We start from the raw sequence: 16246 nt of genomic DNA, 5'->3' as shown, positions 1-16246 counted from the left end.
GGGCACGTCGCTGAGGGGTGTGGAGGGCATGCCGTGTCTGTGTGGCCCATGAGCTCAGGAGACAGATGCTGACTCAGTGGCGCACCGGCATCGGCTGTGAGAAGCTCTGAGGTGCGGACGAGCCCGGCTGAGGAGCCCTCACTGCACAGGCCCCTGGTCAGGCTCCTCGCTGGGCCTCTCCGTGCCCGAGAGGACAGATGAGAAGGACACACGGACAAGCCTTTCCTTACTGACACAGCCATGGCCCCGCAGGCTGCTCCTGTACCTGCTCGAAGTCGTCTTTGGCCGAGGGAAGGTCAGGGGCGACACGGGGGTCCCCCAGGTGCTTCTCCAGCCTCTCTCCACGCACCACCGTTGTCTTGACAACTTTGCTGACACGGCGGCCCTCCACGGGCTCCGCCTGGAACTGCGAGGCCTCGCACAGGGCGCCGGGCTCGGACACGGCCACCTGACGGCAGGGACACAGACAGCTTCTGACACGCAGGTCACTGCGGGGCGCGGCTCCACAAGGAAACCGCCCGCAGAGGCTGCAGAGCTGCCCGGCTCCGGACACGGACTCTGGGCAGAGCGGCACCTGGGAACGAGCCCGTCCGCACCGGGGCGTCCCCGCAGTGGCTCTGTGCGCTCGGCCCTCTCACCCGCGTGAGTCCCCCAGAGGCCTGTCGGGGGTCCGGTGAGGTGTGCAGTGGGGACCCCCACCCGTGCCTGCTCTGCCCCATGGAAATGGTGGCTCTGCATCCTGACGGTCACGCGGCCCCAGGAGGGAACGCTCCGGATGCGAGGAGCTGCAGGCCAGACTCCAGAGCACCTCCCGTGAGTCACGACAGACAAGTGTGCGTGTGGAGGAAGCAGAGCGGATGGCACAGGCATGTGTCAGAGAGAAGGGGCCCCTTCGAGGGCAGTTGAGCTGTCCAGGTCCTGGCTGGGCTCCGAGACGCAGCGTCTGCTGTGGACACCACACACAGACCTCCCTGCACACTGCCCCCCGCACTCAAGCCAGCCCGGGCCTGACGTGGCCCTGCTGTGGCCCAGACGGACTGAACAGCCACGGGGTCAGGAGGACCATGGCAGGCGTTGGGCACTTGCCCCTGGCGGCTGGCTGCAAGCTCTGGCTCACCGTGGAGGGGGGTGAGTGCCGCCGAGACCTGCGTGAGGGAGCCATCACCTTGGCCAGGTCCCACTCGCTCCCCATGTCACACCCCACACCACACATCTGTGTCACACTCCACATACGTCCACGCCACACACCTGTGTCACACTCCACATACGTCCACGCCACACACCTGTCACACTCCACATGCGTCCACGCCACACACCTGTGTCACACTCCACATACGTCCACGCCACACGTGTTACACTCCACGTGACATGCTCGTGTCATAGATGTGTCATATGCCACATCACACACCCACATGACTCTCCACGTCACACGTCCATGTCACACACCTGTGTCACATGCGGCACACGCCTGTGTCACACCTCCACGTCCCTCTCCACGCCACACGCCCACACCACACACCCACACCACATGCCCTCACCACACGCCCACGCCACACGCCCACACCACACGCCCACACTCCCCAACACGCTTGGCCGTCAGCCTCACCTCCGCCTGCTCCGTGTCGCTCCTCAGCACCACACGCTTGATGACCTTGGAGTAGGCATCCGCGTCCGCGAGGCTGACGGGCTCCTGCGGCTGCCCCTGCACGGTGACCTCCTCCCGCTCGGTGCCGTCCGAGGACACGAACCGCCGGATGACCTTCCTGGTGACCTGGGGGGACGGCACCCTGAGTCTTGTCCTGGAGCCACAGGACGGGCCCTGGGGAAGGGGGAATGTACCTTCTTCACCACCGTGTGCCCGTGCTCGTCCACGTATGTCTCCTCCGTGACTGTTTCTGGGGGCAAGTCAGGCACATCGTCTCCCTGCAGAGACAGGCCCACATCAGCGGTGGCCCTGGCAGGGGGGCACCGGCTCCCAGGCCAGAGGGCACGCGTGTTAGCCAGTTAGCGGAGGCAGAGAAGCGTTACCGCGGGGCCAGGCCCGACACAGAGGTTTGCAGAGAGAAAAGTAGGTGCCGCCATGCTCGGGGGGCTCCAGCCAACGTCAGCTCAACACGCAGACACATGGGCAGAGACGGCACAGGGCACGGAGGGCGGGCTGCAGACGTCACAGCGCCCCCGCTGTTGCCCGGGAGCAGCCACGTGCATTCCTTGGCAACAGCACTTGGACTGCCCGTGGCTGCTCCCCAGGCCACCCAGCGCAGGCAGCCCGCTGCCCTGGGCCGCCGTGAGCGGTCACTGTCCCAGACGTGCGGCCTGAGCAGCTGGTACCTGGATGATCACCCGCCGGCGGACAACCCTGGTGGTGACCAGCGCCTCCTCATCGGAACTGGCTTCCAGCTCGCCCAGCTCGGCCGTGAGCTCCTGCAAGCGGAGGCAGGTGTTATGGTGCCGGGGGAGGCCTCTGCCACAGGCCGGCGTGAGCTCACGCGTGCTCCCGGAGGTTTGTTCACCGAGCTCTGGGGCTGCCCCAACAGGGCACAAAGAGCTGCACACGAGGCTCAGGCTTCACAGAGAACATGGCGTCCTGTGCAGCGAGCGGAGAGAGACCCTGGCATCCAGTCTGACCGAGCCCCTGGGCAGGACCTGCGGTGAAACCAGTGCTTCTCACCGGCCGGGACTCCCGCTCCTGCTACACACAGGTGGGGGCAGACTCCCCCCGCCCCCACCCGCTCTCGGGCTGCGGCTGGAGTGCCTGCCCTTGGTCTCGCCGTGTCTACTGCTGGTGCAGATGCTCCCATGGACCAGGTTCCCTGCGCCTCGTCCAGGCAGGGATGCGCCTGCGGGGCCTGGGGTGTCACACTCACTCGCAGAGTCCAGCCAGGACGGAGCCAGACGTGACCTCAGATTACAACACACGTCCTGGGAGCCACACACCACATCTCTCCCTGTGGAAGGTTTCTCAAGGAGAAAGAAAACAGCTGCATGTCCCCCACATACTTCAAAATGCCACTGGTGTTTCTAGATTCCTTTCTGCTGCAGAAAAATACCTCAAATCTAGACCAAGCCACACACTGAAAACGCTCAGGAACCTGTTGCCTGGAAACCGGGCTGCAGGAACCCGCAGACATTCTGTCCTCAGGGCAGGTCCTGAGGGGTCAGGGTCGTGACAGGTCAGGGTCAAAATCAGAAGCAGAGAGAGCGGAGGGGCGTCCCCGAGAACAGTAAACGGGGCGGGGCGGGGGGCACGGAGTGACGTGCCAGAATGTGTTCATGTGCAGAGAACAGACTAAACACAGGAATTTACCAGGTGATTGTTCCAAGTCTAGACCTCAATTAGCTTATGGATTCTTAGGCTCAATTTGGCAACTTTTAAGCCCAGGCATCACCTGTGAGTCTTTTACTAGAACTGACCTCAGCCAACTCGAGTGAGATGAGCAATTCTCTACAGAGGCCGGCATAGAATAAAGGCCCTGTGGGCTGAACTCATTATTTTGTAACTGCAGAAACGGGGCTTCTCATGCCAGCTACACTCTTCAATGGCTGCTGCTGACAGATGTCACCCTCATCCTATCCTATCTAATAAAACCCTAATATGCAAATTAACCGGTGGAATGACTGATTGCTATGACACGCACTGACCACCGGGGGGCAGATGCTCAAGCCATCCCTACACCCACACTCGGATCACAGCTGGCAAGTGCAGCAGAGGAGGCAGGAGCCTTTCCTGCCTCCGAAACAGCGCTAAGGACCCCTCGGGGGTCCCGGGCTGCGAGAGGGCATAGGCCGGGCTGAGGGACCTCCCCCTACCCCAGTGTAAGAATGTCATGCACCAGGCCTCTTGCAGTAAAATAAACCAATAAATGCAGCTCTTCAGCCCAAAGAGATGCTGAACTATTACCTTCCCCCCCGAAGTTTTAATTCTTTCTTCTAACTCATTCTTTCTCACCAAGACAGGCATGGATCCTCTAAGCCAGAGGTCCTCAAACTTTTTAAACAGGGGGCCAGTTCACTGTCCCTCAGACCGTTGGAGGGCCGGACTATATTTAAAAAAAAAACAACTATGAACAAATTCCTATGCACACTGCACATATCTTATTTTGAAGTAATAAAACAAAACAGGAACAAATACAATATTTGTATTTGCATGTGGCCTGCGGGCCGTAGTTTGAGGACCCCTGCTTTAAAAACATTGACATACAGAATGTTTTTCAATTCTAAAAGGAGAAACAACACCTAATTTAATTTGCATTAAATTAAATTGAATTCAAACAGATTCACACTGTGTGTAGGAGAACGCCTACGCCGACTACGTTGTTGCTGAAAACGCAGCTTCTTCCTCTGCCCCCCAAGGTCAGGATCCTGTGGGGAGGGATGCCCAGGGAGCAGTGAGGGGTAGGAGCCATTCAGACCTCTTGTGGGGAATAAACAGTTTCCGTGAATCTACGGGTCTCCACTCCCTGCTCCGAGGGAAGGGACGCAGCTCCGTCTCACGCGTGACACCTGGCAGCAGCAATGCCTGCCGGTGGGAAGCCCCTTTGCCAAGCCTTCCTTACACCCCCGCCTGGGCCCAGCGGGCCCGCGCCGGTCACAGCGGGTCCCAGGCCCTCAGTGCGAAAAGCCAGCTCAGGATGTGGGTTCGCTGGTGGTCATTATTCTCAGCAAAAATGTTCCAGCGATAAAAAGTGGGCGGATGTGAAGCGGCGAGAACGGCACCCAGGCCGTGGGTCCTACTCACTGGAGTCCCGACTCAAAAAGGATGGCGGTGCACGGCCCAGGCTCCCTCACCTGGTGGCTGTGCGGGGAGCACATCGGCCTCAGGAACAGCCGGGAGGGGCTGTCCACGTGGCGGGACGGGCAGAGGGCCCTCACCTTCTGAAACGCCGAGTCTGCATCGAGGCTCTCGAAGGCCGGTGGCTGCTCATCGGCCGACTCCACGATCACTAGGCTGTTCCTCCTCGGAGAGCCAGCCTCCCCGACCTCCTCGGGCTCCTGCACGAGGGGCGAGTCCGCCCGCTCCCGGGGCGGCGGGGCCGGCTGGTGGGGCCCATCCTCCTCGGGGGTCCTGCTGGGAGAGCCTGGGGCCGCCGTGGCCTTTGCGGTGTCTGGCCCTGGTGTCCGGGTGCTGGTCACACTGAAAGGGAAGGCCGGGTTACATGAGCAGGTGCCCGCTGCCCGCCGAGACCAGGGCCACAGAGGGGAACACGAACCCCCTTCCTAGTCACGAAGGTCAAATAGGTTAGCGTGTTAGAATGACATGCGAGGGAGAATCCCACGCAATGGCAGCACAGAACGACAGCTCAGGGTGCAGCGTGGCTGGGAAAGATGTTTCCAAAGGCTCACGCAGGCACGTGAGTCCCGTCTCCTCCTCCTCCCTCCTCCCAGCACAGACGCCATCCTTTATCCTTCCTTTGCCGCCTGGAGGTGAGTGAGGAGTCGAGAAGGGCTCCCTAACGGATCTGTAGATAATAAGGCTTGTGAAGCAAGAATCAAAATTTGGCAAAGTTTGTGAAAAGCAATGAATGCACCCGTGTGAACACGGCACCGGGATGATCAACGCAGGGAGAGCCTTCCGGAACACGGCGACTTGGCAGGAAGCTCTGGCGTGGAAGCTGCTTCCATTGCTGTGGAGGGCATGACTCGGCCATGATCTCGGTCGTCCCCATTTCCAGGGGGAAGATTCTCTGCTTTCTTGGCTCCTTCGAAACCCACGCTGCCACTCTCTGCCTCTGTGCCTGGCCTGGGCTCCCTCCCCTCTCTGCCCCTCCTCCCCCTGCTCCATGCTGTCCGGATGCCTAGTAGATGGTGGCTCCTCCGGGGAAGAGACGGCTCAAGGCACAAGTTCACAAAGGGCCTGGGACGCTATCTCGGCCGGCAGAGGGGCCAGCGTTCTGAGTCCATGCGCCGTGCTCTGTGGCCCTCCCTCCTGTGAGTGTCTGTACTGCTGCCTCAGCCACCCGGCTGAGCGGGAACCACGGAGGCCCCCCGCTCCCCACCTCCCAGCGCCGCTCTGCTCACCCTGCTGCCCTGCCACTCCGGGCGGCCGTGTGCTCCCACGGAGGGATCTCAGTGTAAACCCCCCTTTCCCAGGCCGAGCTCCCACCAGGACAGGAATTAGGAGCACGTCACTATCCTCAGAGCCCTGGCCCGTGGGGATCGTTAGGAAGGCCACCGCCTGCACCCCGGCCCCTGGCCATGCCTCCGCGGACACTCACCAGCACTGCGACTGCGGCCCCGGGGCCGGTTCCTCGGGTACCCGCTCCTGGGGGCGGCGCTCCCCAGCGGGGCTGTCCCTGTCCGTCCGGGAGGCGCTATCCTGGACCGTGGAGTAGCCGAGGGAGAGGTCTTCGTCAGAGACGATGGGGGGGTGACCACAGGCCTCGCCTGCTCTGGACGCTGCGTGCTCCTGGGCCTGCGGGTGCCGCGCGGGCAGCTCGTCTTGCAGCACTGAGAACCCTGTGGAGGACAGCGGGTCAGGAGCGGCCTGACGCCCGGCCATGTCGGACACCTTCCTGAGCTCCTGAGTCACTCCACGTGCCCGTCCTGGGAAGCGGGGGGGGGGAGGGTCCACAGCGCCAAAGCTGACCCAGATTCTGCCTGCCTTTGATGTGCAGGTCCTGTGGGGCCGGGCACGGAGGAACCCATGGCCACGCAGAGGCTGGGCCACAGGAGCAGACGGAGGGCGGGAACGAGGAGCCGCTGAGGAGATGTGGAGAAGTGAGGCGTGACAAGCAGCAGCAGCTGAACGCTCTGCGGTTGAGCAGGTCACTTGGGGCTGTGGGTGCTCTGGGGGCCCCTGCCTGAGGCCCAAGGCCCGGCGCTCTGCGTGAGACCCGACACCCCAGCCGCTGGGAGGGCTCTGGGAGGCCGAGGCAGAGGTGGAGGCATGACAGCCCCACCCATTTATTCACTGACACCTGACAGCCGGAAAGGAGCCAGGAAGCCCTTCCTCATGGGACTTGGAAGGCAGGCAGTGGGGAGGCCCGGGGGACGCCTGGGAGCGTCTCTGCAGACACCCACGGGGCTGAGATAGGAGGACTGTCCACGCGGGGACAGAGGGCGGCCTGAACCGGGGGCACGTTTGCCATCACTGAAACCCATGCAACTTGAGCGCTGCCGAAGGACAGAGCAGGAAGCCGGGGAAAGGCAGAGAGAAGAGCAGAGCAGGGCGGGTGAAGAACGTTCTAGAAGGGGCTGGTTCTGTGCGTCAGACGTGACTAAAGGCGAAGCAAGAAGAGCACGGGAGCCACGGGAGGATTCACCGCGCGGCATGAGGCCCTGGCCATGCGGCAGCCACCTCTGTTTGGAGGTGCCCGGAGAGCTGACTGGGGGGGACGGGCGGGGAGCAGATTCAGGGCGTCCGCGCTTTGAAGAGATCACCTGTAAGACGGGCAGAGAAAGAGCCATCGCGCGGGCACAGTGCGGTGAGCACGGTCCGGCTGGGAGCCGGGGCAGCTGTAGGGGTGACGCTCTTAACTGGACCAAAGACCAGGGTCTTAGCCAAACTGAGAGTGGGCGGCCTGCAGGCCTGAGATCACGCAGGCAGGCGATGGGATGCCTGAATAGGAGTGTCTGCTTGTGATTGTTCCTATTCCTTACAAATGTGCTTTTATTGATTTCAGAGAGGAAGGGAGAGGAAGAGACAGAAACATCAATGATGACCGAGACTCACTGATCGGCTGCCTCCTGCACGCCCCCTGCTGGGGACTGAGCCCACAACCTGGGCCTGCGCCCTGACTGAGAATTGAACTGTGACCTCCTGGTTTAAAGTTCAACACTCAACCACTGAGCCATGTCGGCCAGGCTGATGGTTCCTACTTTTTCTAAGAAACACGAAGCCTGATCCTCAGCTCAGAATTAAGTAGTGAGCCACGCTGGCAGCATGAAGGAGAAGAGGAGCTGTGAGACTGGGCAGAGAGGAGAGGGGGGCAGAGAGGGAGGAGGGCAGAGAGGGAGGGGGGCAGAGAAGAGAGGGGGGCAGAGAGGGAGGGGGGCAGAGAGGGGGGGGGCAGAGTGCGCTGCCTGGCGATGGAATGAACTAGGAACTTCGACGCCAGAGGTCCTAGTGGGTCTGAATCAGGCTGGTCTGGAGCAGAAGGTGAAGTCAGGGCGGCGCTTCCTGGGAGGGGAGTCGTGGGGCCACGGAGACAGGCACAGTCTCGTGGGCACAGCAGACGTGGCAGCTGAGCTGGTGGGAAAGACGTGGAGCTGAGGGGAAGCACTGGTGGGTCATCCCAGTCCGTGGCCGGGGGGACAGGTCTGCCCCCTTCAAAGCCCTGCTGAAACCAGTCCCGAGGGGGTGGCCAGCAGGTGGCCGTGGGGAGGGAGGGTGCCGAGGTGAGCCTGTGGGGGTTCCTGCCTGAGAAGGGGAGGGCGCAGCGGGAGGAGGAATCCCCAGACTTCCCGTCTCCAGGACGGAGAGAAACCTCTGCTTTAAGCCGCAGTGCATGGTGCTGCCTTCCGGCCAAGCTGAGCCTCTGATGAATGAACAAGGAGTGAGCGCCTGGGGCACCTCTCAACGGCAGGGAAGCCCCAAGGCAGCGAGGAGAACGTGTGAGCAGCCACGGCGACCCCCCTCTAGGCAAGGGAGGCAGGCCCAGCTGCTTGAATTAGCCACAGACGCACACGCGGGCACACGCACGGACACACACGCACACGCAGGCACACTGCCTGACCTTCGCTGTGGTCCAGCGTGATGGTCTGCTCCATCTCGGCGTAGCTGTGGCTGGTGCGCTCCAGGAGCGGCTCCGTGCTGGTCTCCAGGAGATGCACAATGTCCATGCGGTTGATCCTGGTGAGGCATTCGATGAGGCTGGTGTCTGGGATGTGAAAGGAAAGCATGGGTTGCTTGGGGGCGTGCTCTTTTGAAAACCACCTTCCTTGAGCTGCCTTACTAAATGTTGGTATTTGTACAGGAAACAACAAGCCCAAATGAAGTTATTTGTAAAAAGCAGCAAAAAGACAAACAGCAGATAAGCAGGAAAAGTGAGAACCGGCCTGGGTACAGCCCTGGCAGTACTGCCCGGTAACGGACAGGACCCCCGTCAATTCTGAACTTAAGACAAAAGCCAGAGACTTGTTCAGCATGAGCACAGCCCTCCTATGGCACGGGAGACGCTCATCACAGGGAAGTGCTTGCTGACTCTGTGACGGTGAGGTCTAACAGTTCCCTCTCTTCTTATTGGTGAAACCCTGCAAAGGCCCCAGATGGCGAGGGGAGTACGGAGACAGAGGTGAATGAGGGGTTCTGGCTGGAGCCGTGGAGACGCTCAGGAAAGCGGCCTCTGAGACAAGCGAGGGTAGGAAGTGTATGTGATCGCCGAGGTCACGTGGCCACACACAGCACTGGGCGACTATCTGCTCCCCCAACCTAAGTTATTTAGCAGTACAGGCAGGAGGAGCAGGAGGTACAGTCACTGCCAATAAAACACGAGAATTAACACAACTGTGTCTATCATCAATGTTTAGAAAACGTAGGACTTTAATAACATTCCTGCCTGGCTGCTGTGGCTCAGTGGTTGAGTGTTGACCTATGAACCAGGAGGTCAGGATTTGATTCCCAGTTGGGGCACAGGCCTGGGTTGTGGGCTCGATCCCCAGTGTGGGGCGTGCAGGAGGCAGCCGGTCCATGATTCTCTCTCATTGCTGATGTTTCTCTCTCTCTCCATCGCCTTCCTCTCTGCAATCAATAAAGTCTATTTTAACAAGTAACGTCCCTGCTGGCAGCCTGGGCTGCCGCCCTCCCCCAGTGACTGGCCACAGCAACCCAGCACAGGGGTCTCAGGACAAGAGGTTTTAGAGACACTGGGCATGTTCTTGTGGTGGCAGCCGTGCTCAGCACCTGTCATGTGACCCGACAGAAGGGCAGGCAGGCACGTGTGGGCCACCTGCTGCCCCGCCCGCCCTGCCCGCGCTGCCTGCCCGTGGCCAGCCTGCCGTCCCGCTCCAGCCAGTACTTGAGCAGTGCGTGGCTCTGGTCCTGCAGGGAGTTGGGGTTCTCCACCCGGATCTGGTGGATCTGCTCCTCAGAGAAGTCCAGCTCTCGGGCCAGTTCTGGAAGAGACGCCGCCATCTGTGAGCGGGAGCCTCGGAGCTGGCGCCCCACACCCGCGGGTTCTGGGCAGGGCTCTCCAGGCTGCCCGTGACGGGACCACGGTCCCCACGCAGGAGCACGAGGCGCACACACCTTTGCTCTTCTGATGCTACTTCTAGGTTTCCCTTAAAGCTGCATCTAGAACTGTTCACTGTCCTGGTGGAAAGAGTAGGTTGGAGGCTCTGGTGATAAAATACGTGTTATGTGGTCCCATTTAATTCCAAAATGCAGACGAGACCATTAGTGCCGACTCCTACTCTTAACCAACATCATGGGAAACAAACCACGGCGACAGGAGACGTGGGCCCCTTCCCGCCCTGGTCATCCTTCGGGACAGACGTCTTCGCACCGTCATTCCTGTGCTCAGCACTGCGCTTGGTACACACTGGTTGTGGCTGCATGATGGTGGCTGAATAAATTCCTGTCTCTGATTTGATGTCACGGAAGTAACAGTCTAGGAAGACTTGCCCTAGACTTGTCCTTGTCAACACTGACATGCTGCGTGGATGCCTGTGCTCTGTGGGGTGTGCGTGTGCAATGAGAGGTCTGCTTGGAAGGGCAATGTGCCAGTATCTTTCAGAATTAAAAATGTAGCCCAGCTGGCGTGGCTCAGTGATTGGGCATTGACCTATGAACCAGATCACGGTTTGATTCCAGGTCGGGGCACATGCTTGGGTTGCAGGCTGGATCCCCAGTCGGGGGGAGGGGGCATGCAGAAGGCAGCCAGCCAATCAATGATTCTCTCTCATCATCGACATTTCTCTCTCTCCCTTCCTCTCTGAAATCAGTGGAAATATATTAACACACACACACACACACACACACACACACACACCCTTTACCCAACAATTCCGCTCCTAGCAGGTGCCCTCCAGCTTTGCTCACAGAAATATCCCAGTGCACGCGTACTGATCACATTAGCAGGACACAACCACATGCCCAGCAGTGAAGACCACTGGCAGTTACAGCACCTCCACAGAACTCAATGGTCATTTAAAAGGACGAGCTGGATGTGTCTCTGGTGATGGACTATTGATGAGATTTAAGTAAATTTGCTTCTTTTTAAATAAGAGGCATGCATGTGAGCACTGCATGTTTTCTGAATGCATGGACATCCCAGCAGTCACCTTTGGGGCATGAGGTCAGAGGACCAGATGTAGGCAAGAGACTTTTTTGCTTTTCATTTTCATACCACCGTGTACGGTTGTAGGGTCTTACTTTTCAATATGTCTAATGATATTACATTTAATACGTATGTACATATAAATCTAAGAAACAAAATAGCCCTGGCTGGTGTTGTTCAGTGGTTAGAGTGTCGGCCCATGGACCAAAGGGTCACAGGTTCGATTCCTGCTCAAGGGCACCTACCTGGGTTGTGCAGGTTCAACCCCTGGTCCCTGTTCGGCCGCTTGCGGGAGGCAAGCAACCGTGTCTCTTTCACATTAATGTTTCCCTCTCTCTCTCTCTTTCCCCCCACTCCCTCCCTCCCTCTCTCTCCAAAATCAGTGGAAAAATATCCTCTGGTGAGGATTAACAACAACAAGAGAAGAAGGAGGAGGAGGGGGAAGAGGGAGGAGGAGGAGGGTGGAGGAAGAAAGAAAAAAACGAAATAAAGTAATTCTGAATGTTACCTATTCATTAAGTCAACCAGGGATATTTGCTGTCCTTCCTTCCTCTGAATTCCTCAATTAAATAAATCTGATCAGTTTTTAAAGAAAATGGCTATTCTTCCTGCTTCTAGTCACTTATTGCACATTATTGATTATCTTTGCTATGGGCAGTTTGGTCTCCTATTCATCACCAAATCTTTAAGAAACTTAAAGACAACAAACATTAATTTTACACCATTTGTTTCAATCAGGTAGTCACAGGTGATACAAGAGGAAGTCAGACCAAAAAAGGGAAAGAAATAAAAGAAAACCAGAGGCTGTAACATGTCCAGCCTGGGCGAGGTGAGAGGGAGCCGTGATTTATAAATCATACTGATCTCAGGATTCACTTTTCCTCAGTAAGTCACTGAACATGTATTATAATTCCTACTCTCAAGCACTCCCGTTTCTCATAGCCACATGCACTTCAGCATTTGCCCAGAGCCACTGTCAGCACCCCTCTCCACAGAGACCCCGAGACACAGCGTCCAAAACAAGGAGCCCTGGTCAGTCTCACATGAAACGCTAGAGCGACCCCTGACAACGGTTTTGAAAACCAGCCCTCTCCCCGAAGTTTAGTACCCACAGCCCCCACAGGAGTGCTGTGGAGTGGGCACATTCTTAGACTCTCCATAGTCTCCTACTGTCCTGAGTCCCAGGGGCGAGAGGCCTGCCGCCGTTCCCAGGACGGTTCACAGAGCCCTGGTCTCTAGCCCTGCACTGTATTCTTCTCGCTGTCCCTCGGGTCTTCCTCAAGGGAAGGAAAAGGAGACCCTTCTAATTGTTCATGACCCGTGGCTGAGGCCACCTTGTCATTCACAACCAGCGGGCTTTGTTGGCAAGTGGCCGCTCGTGTTACCTGTCCAGCTGAAGCCCAGGTGGTCGGCGATGTAGGCCAGCCGCTCCTCCATCCGCTCCTGCGCATCCTGCTGATCTGCACAAGGTCAAGAACAGAATGGCCATGGCTGTCTGTGCCGGGAGAGGATCCCGCACTGACCATCCACAGAGAGGAAGTCACTTGTCCCAACAGTCGATGGTCGCACCATCGCGCTATTACCCTTACATCACGCGAGTGTGTGTGCCTGGTTTCTGGAATGGAATGGGAGGAAGTCTGAGACATCATGGAAACCACATGCTTCCCATCTCTTCAATCAAGACCAGTCCCCGCACTAATTCTGAAGCTGTGATTTCTAGCCAGCATCACACCCCCCTTCCCGACGGCCCCAGAGAACACTGCCCACCAGGAAACGATCACCCTCCTTGTCAGATGCCCGCGAGCTTGGAGCAGGGCCGCAGATGCGGAGGGATGGGTGGGGCCTCCCCTCACTCCGGCCACACAGGTCCCTCCCACCCAAGGGTCACAGGAGACTGAGGCCTGGTCTGGCTGAGACCACACCTGCCTTGGCCGTGGTGACCCTGGGGTGGGGGGGCAGTGAGGGACGTGTTTGCATGGACGTCTTTTGGGCAAAGTTTTTGTCTGCTGACCAATAAGCAAGCGCTTCTATTACCCCCACAAACTGTGACGTTCCATTCATGTTTAACCCCACGAATGGATGGGCAGTGTTTTAGATCACCCCCTATCATGCAAATTTAAGAGTCCTGGTCTTTACTGCAGAGATACCGGAAGCTCCAGGGCCAGTTCTCAGCGCCATCTGCGGTTTCCATGGTGATAACTCACAGTCCACTAAGGCATGCACAGCTGGAGTTTTGTTGTCTGCTGCTGCCAACCGGGCCGGTCACTGAGAAGCACTGTGTACCTTACGCTGGTGTGTGAACATGTGACCAGCGGGATCTGAAATCCAACCTTTCTGAGTCAAAAACAGATCCACTAAACTGGAATGTCCTATGTGAAATCTTCTTGAGCAAAGGGCATCCTAATGATGACAAAAATTACGTGTCAATTATCTTCAAGTACAGAAAGGTGAAGAAAAGCCACGGATCCGGAGAATACAAACCAACCCAGCACACTCGGTGCCAGAGCAGGCGTGCTGGGCTGCAGGCTGGGCCCGGCCCTGCAGAGCAACAAAACTCCCCGCGGGCGCGGCTCGCGTGCGACGGCCGGCCGGACGAGGCAGGGCCGTGGCCGGTGTGGTCACGTTCCCACAAGCATTCTCACGGCTCAATCTTGAGATTGTTTTCACAGACAAGAGTGTACAGAGAAAGCACACAACACGAAGGGCTCACACAAACAGAGGAGCCACTGCGGAAGCTTAAAAAAACGAGACTCGAGCCACCAAAGGAAACAGACAAAGGGCACAGCGACACGGCTCGTGACATGCGGGGCCGGGGAGCCCGGGGGCAATACCTTCCGTGGGGTCATGGCCACTCTCATCGGGGATGCGCTCAATCAGAGTCTCAATGGGCTCATCCCAGATGGGCCTGGCGTCAAAGATGTCCTCAGGGCCCACGCGCTCGGGCGCGGCAGGTGGCAGGCTCTCGATCACCGAGGCTTCCAGGGCGCTACTGCTCTCGTCATCCGAGACTGCCTCCTGCTCCCTCTCTGCCTGGCTGAGCCTGTCCACTAGCTTGGACGCCTCCTCACTAATCTCCTCGAAGAACTCTATGGAGTCCCTGTAAAGGTCAAGGAAGTGCTCCCTGCTCTCCCGGGTGGGGCTTGGGGCCCCCCTGCAGGAAGAGGGGGCGCCTCTGCTCTTCACCGGCAGGCGGGAGGCAAACACCTTCGGTCTGGAGGCTGCGGCCTCCGACTCGAGGGTGAGCTCCTCCGCCCACTCCCCGCGCTCTGCTTCGGCCTCAGCACAGCTTGGAGCTTTCGCTGGACTTCTGGTCTTTGAGTCCCCAGGCCGGGCCTCTGAGTCAGAGGTGCCCCTGTCATCTGCGGCCCTGCCTGGCACGTCCTGTCCCTGAGGAGGCCCTGTCTTCTGCAGGGAGGAGGGCAGGGGCGAAGGCTGCGGCCCGGCTGCGTGGGGGGGCGCCTTCACGGGGATTTTGGACCTGGGCTTTGTCTCCTGCTCGCTCCTGTCCTCACCTGGGCTGGGCAGCAGGCTATCCTCGGCCGGGGCCGGGCCGGGGGCGGGGGCGGCAGGGGGCCCGGGCCGGACCGGGACCTGGGACCGGCTCTCCGAAGGAGGCACGCTCTCTGGGGCTGCCGTGGGGATCTCAATGACTGACTTCTGCTCCTCTGGGGAGGAGTCGGGAGAGGCACCGTCCTGTCCTGAGACTCCGGACCCAGTGACCGCGGAGACGTCCATGGGGACCTGGACAGCGGGCGGAGGAGGTGTGGTGCCCCCGGGCGTGGGGGGCAGGTCCTCGGCGCCCACAGAGGCAACCGACGTGTCCAGGGGGGCTGGGATCCCTGTCGGGGAGCAGAAGTGACTGTCGGAAGCCGGGGCTCCCGCTCCCTCCTCACTCGGTTCCGAGGGGAGCGCGTCAGCCAGGTCTGTGTCTTCTGATTCTGAAGGTGCCAGTGACCGAGCCGGTGTCTCCGGCGCTGAGGGCTCGGCGGCAGCCCCGCCTCCGGCCACGTCCTCAGAGACGGTCTCCTCCTGGGAGTCCGGCCCAATTTGGAAAAAGTGGAAACCGTCCTCGGCGTAGGACCTCTTGGTCATGTCGATGGCGCCGCTCCGGGTCATCTCGAACAACTTGCCTTCCTGAAACAGGAACGGGTTCTGGTCGCCGGTTGGGGTCCCCTCTTCGGTGGGGGTCCGGGCCGGCGTGGTGTCTGGGGTGGTGCCCTGGGACTGCCTGTCTGCCATCAGACCGAACACCTTCTGCTCCTCCTCCTTCACGCGGGCCTCGAAGGCTTCGTCATCCTCGCGGATCTCGCTCCAGGAATCCGAGTCCACGTGGCTGGTGGTGATGACGACTGTGCTCACCTGCTCGCCGGGGACTGCAGAGGCGCAGGGCCCCGGGGGCCCGACGGACACAGGGGCGCCATCTGCCTGAGTCTCCCACAAGGTGCTTTCTTGCGTGGATTTCTCCACCGCCACGCCTTCCGCAGAGGACGTGATGGTCACAGAAGATGCTTCTGCGGAGTGAAAGCTCGTGTATCTCGCCTCTGTCTGCGTTTTGCTCTCTTCGCTGGAGAAAAAGGACGGGGGAGGAACGTTTTCATACGGGCTTGTGATGTGAAGGTCACAGACGTCCTCGGTCCCGGCTCGGTCGGAGCCCGGGCCGCCCGTGGACAGTGTGTCTGTGTGAGTGGTGGTGACGGCGAGCGTGGGGCAGGCCCTGGGGAGCCTCCCGGGGGCGTGGCCGGGTCCTGCGGCCCCCGTTTCCGTTTCCGTGGTGGGAGGTGCAGAGACGAGGTCTTCATCTGACCCTCTTCCTTCAGATGCTGGACCACCAGGCCCCGGGGGCGGCGGTGAAGAGCCTTCGCCGCGGGGCGCAGCTCCTGGGTGCTCCCCCTCCGAGTCCTCCTTCTCCGGGGGCGGTGGGGCCCATGGCTCCTCCCAGCCAGCCAGCTCCTCACGGACCTCAGCATGGGGGGGGCCACAGGGACCCGAGGGGCTGGGTGAGGCCCAGCTGCCTGTGCTCCCCGCTTCAC

The 16246-nt window shown here is 59.6% G+C and overlaps 1 protein-coding gene across 1 annotated transcript in view; it reads right to left on the bottom strand.

Moving 5' to 3' along the window:
* ANK2 (ankyrin 2, neuronal) overlaps positions 1-16246 on the bottom strand; it is a 154136-nt gene that overhangs the window by 3748 nt on the left and 134142 nt on the right. The window contains exons 39-46 of the mRNA XM_015563371.1: positions 12602-12676; positions 9922-10053; positions 8676-8819; positions 6216-6456; positions 4873-5134; positions 1840-1923; positions 1607-1771; positions 266-448 (exon numbers count right to left, since the gene is read on the bottom strand). Coding sequence (XP_015418857.1) covers positions 266-448; positions 1607-1771; positions 1840-1923; positions 4873-5134; positions 6216-6456; positions 8676-8819; positions 9922-10053; positions 12602-12676 — 1286 coding nt within the window. The remainder of the gene's footprint in view (positions 1-265; positions 449-1606; positions 1772-1839; positions 1924-4872; positions 5135-6215; positions 6457-8675; positions 8820-9921; positions 10054-12601; positions 12677-16246) is intronic.

This window comes from Myotis davidii, unplaced genomic scaffold (assembly GCF_000327345.1).
Source record: "Myotis davidii unplaced genomic scaffold, ASM32734v1 scaffold698, whole genome shotgun sequence".
In the NCBI taxonomy this organism is placed as follows: domain Eukaryota; kingdom Metazoa; phylum Chordata; class Mammalia; order Chiroptera; family Vespertilionidae; genus Myotis; species Myotis davidii.
The sequence above is the reverse complement of the archived record's forward strand: the minus strand, read 5'-3'. Positions and strand labels throughout refer to the sequence as shown.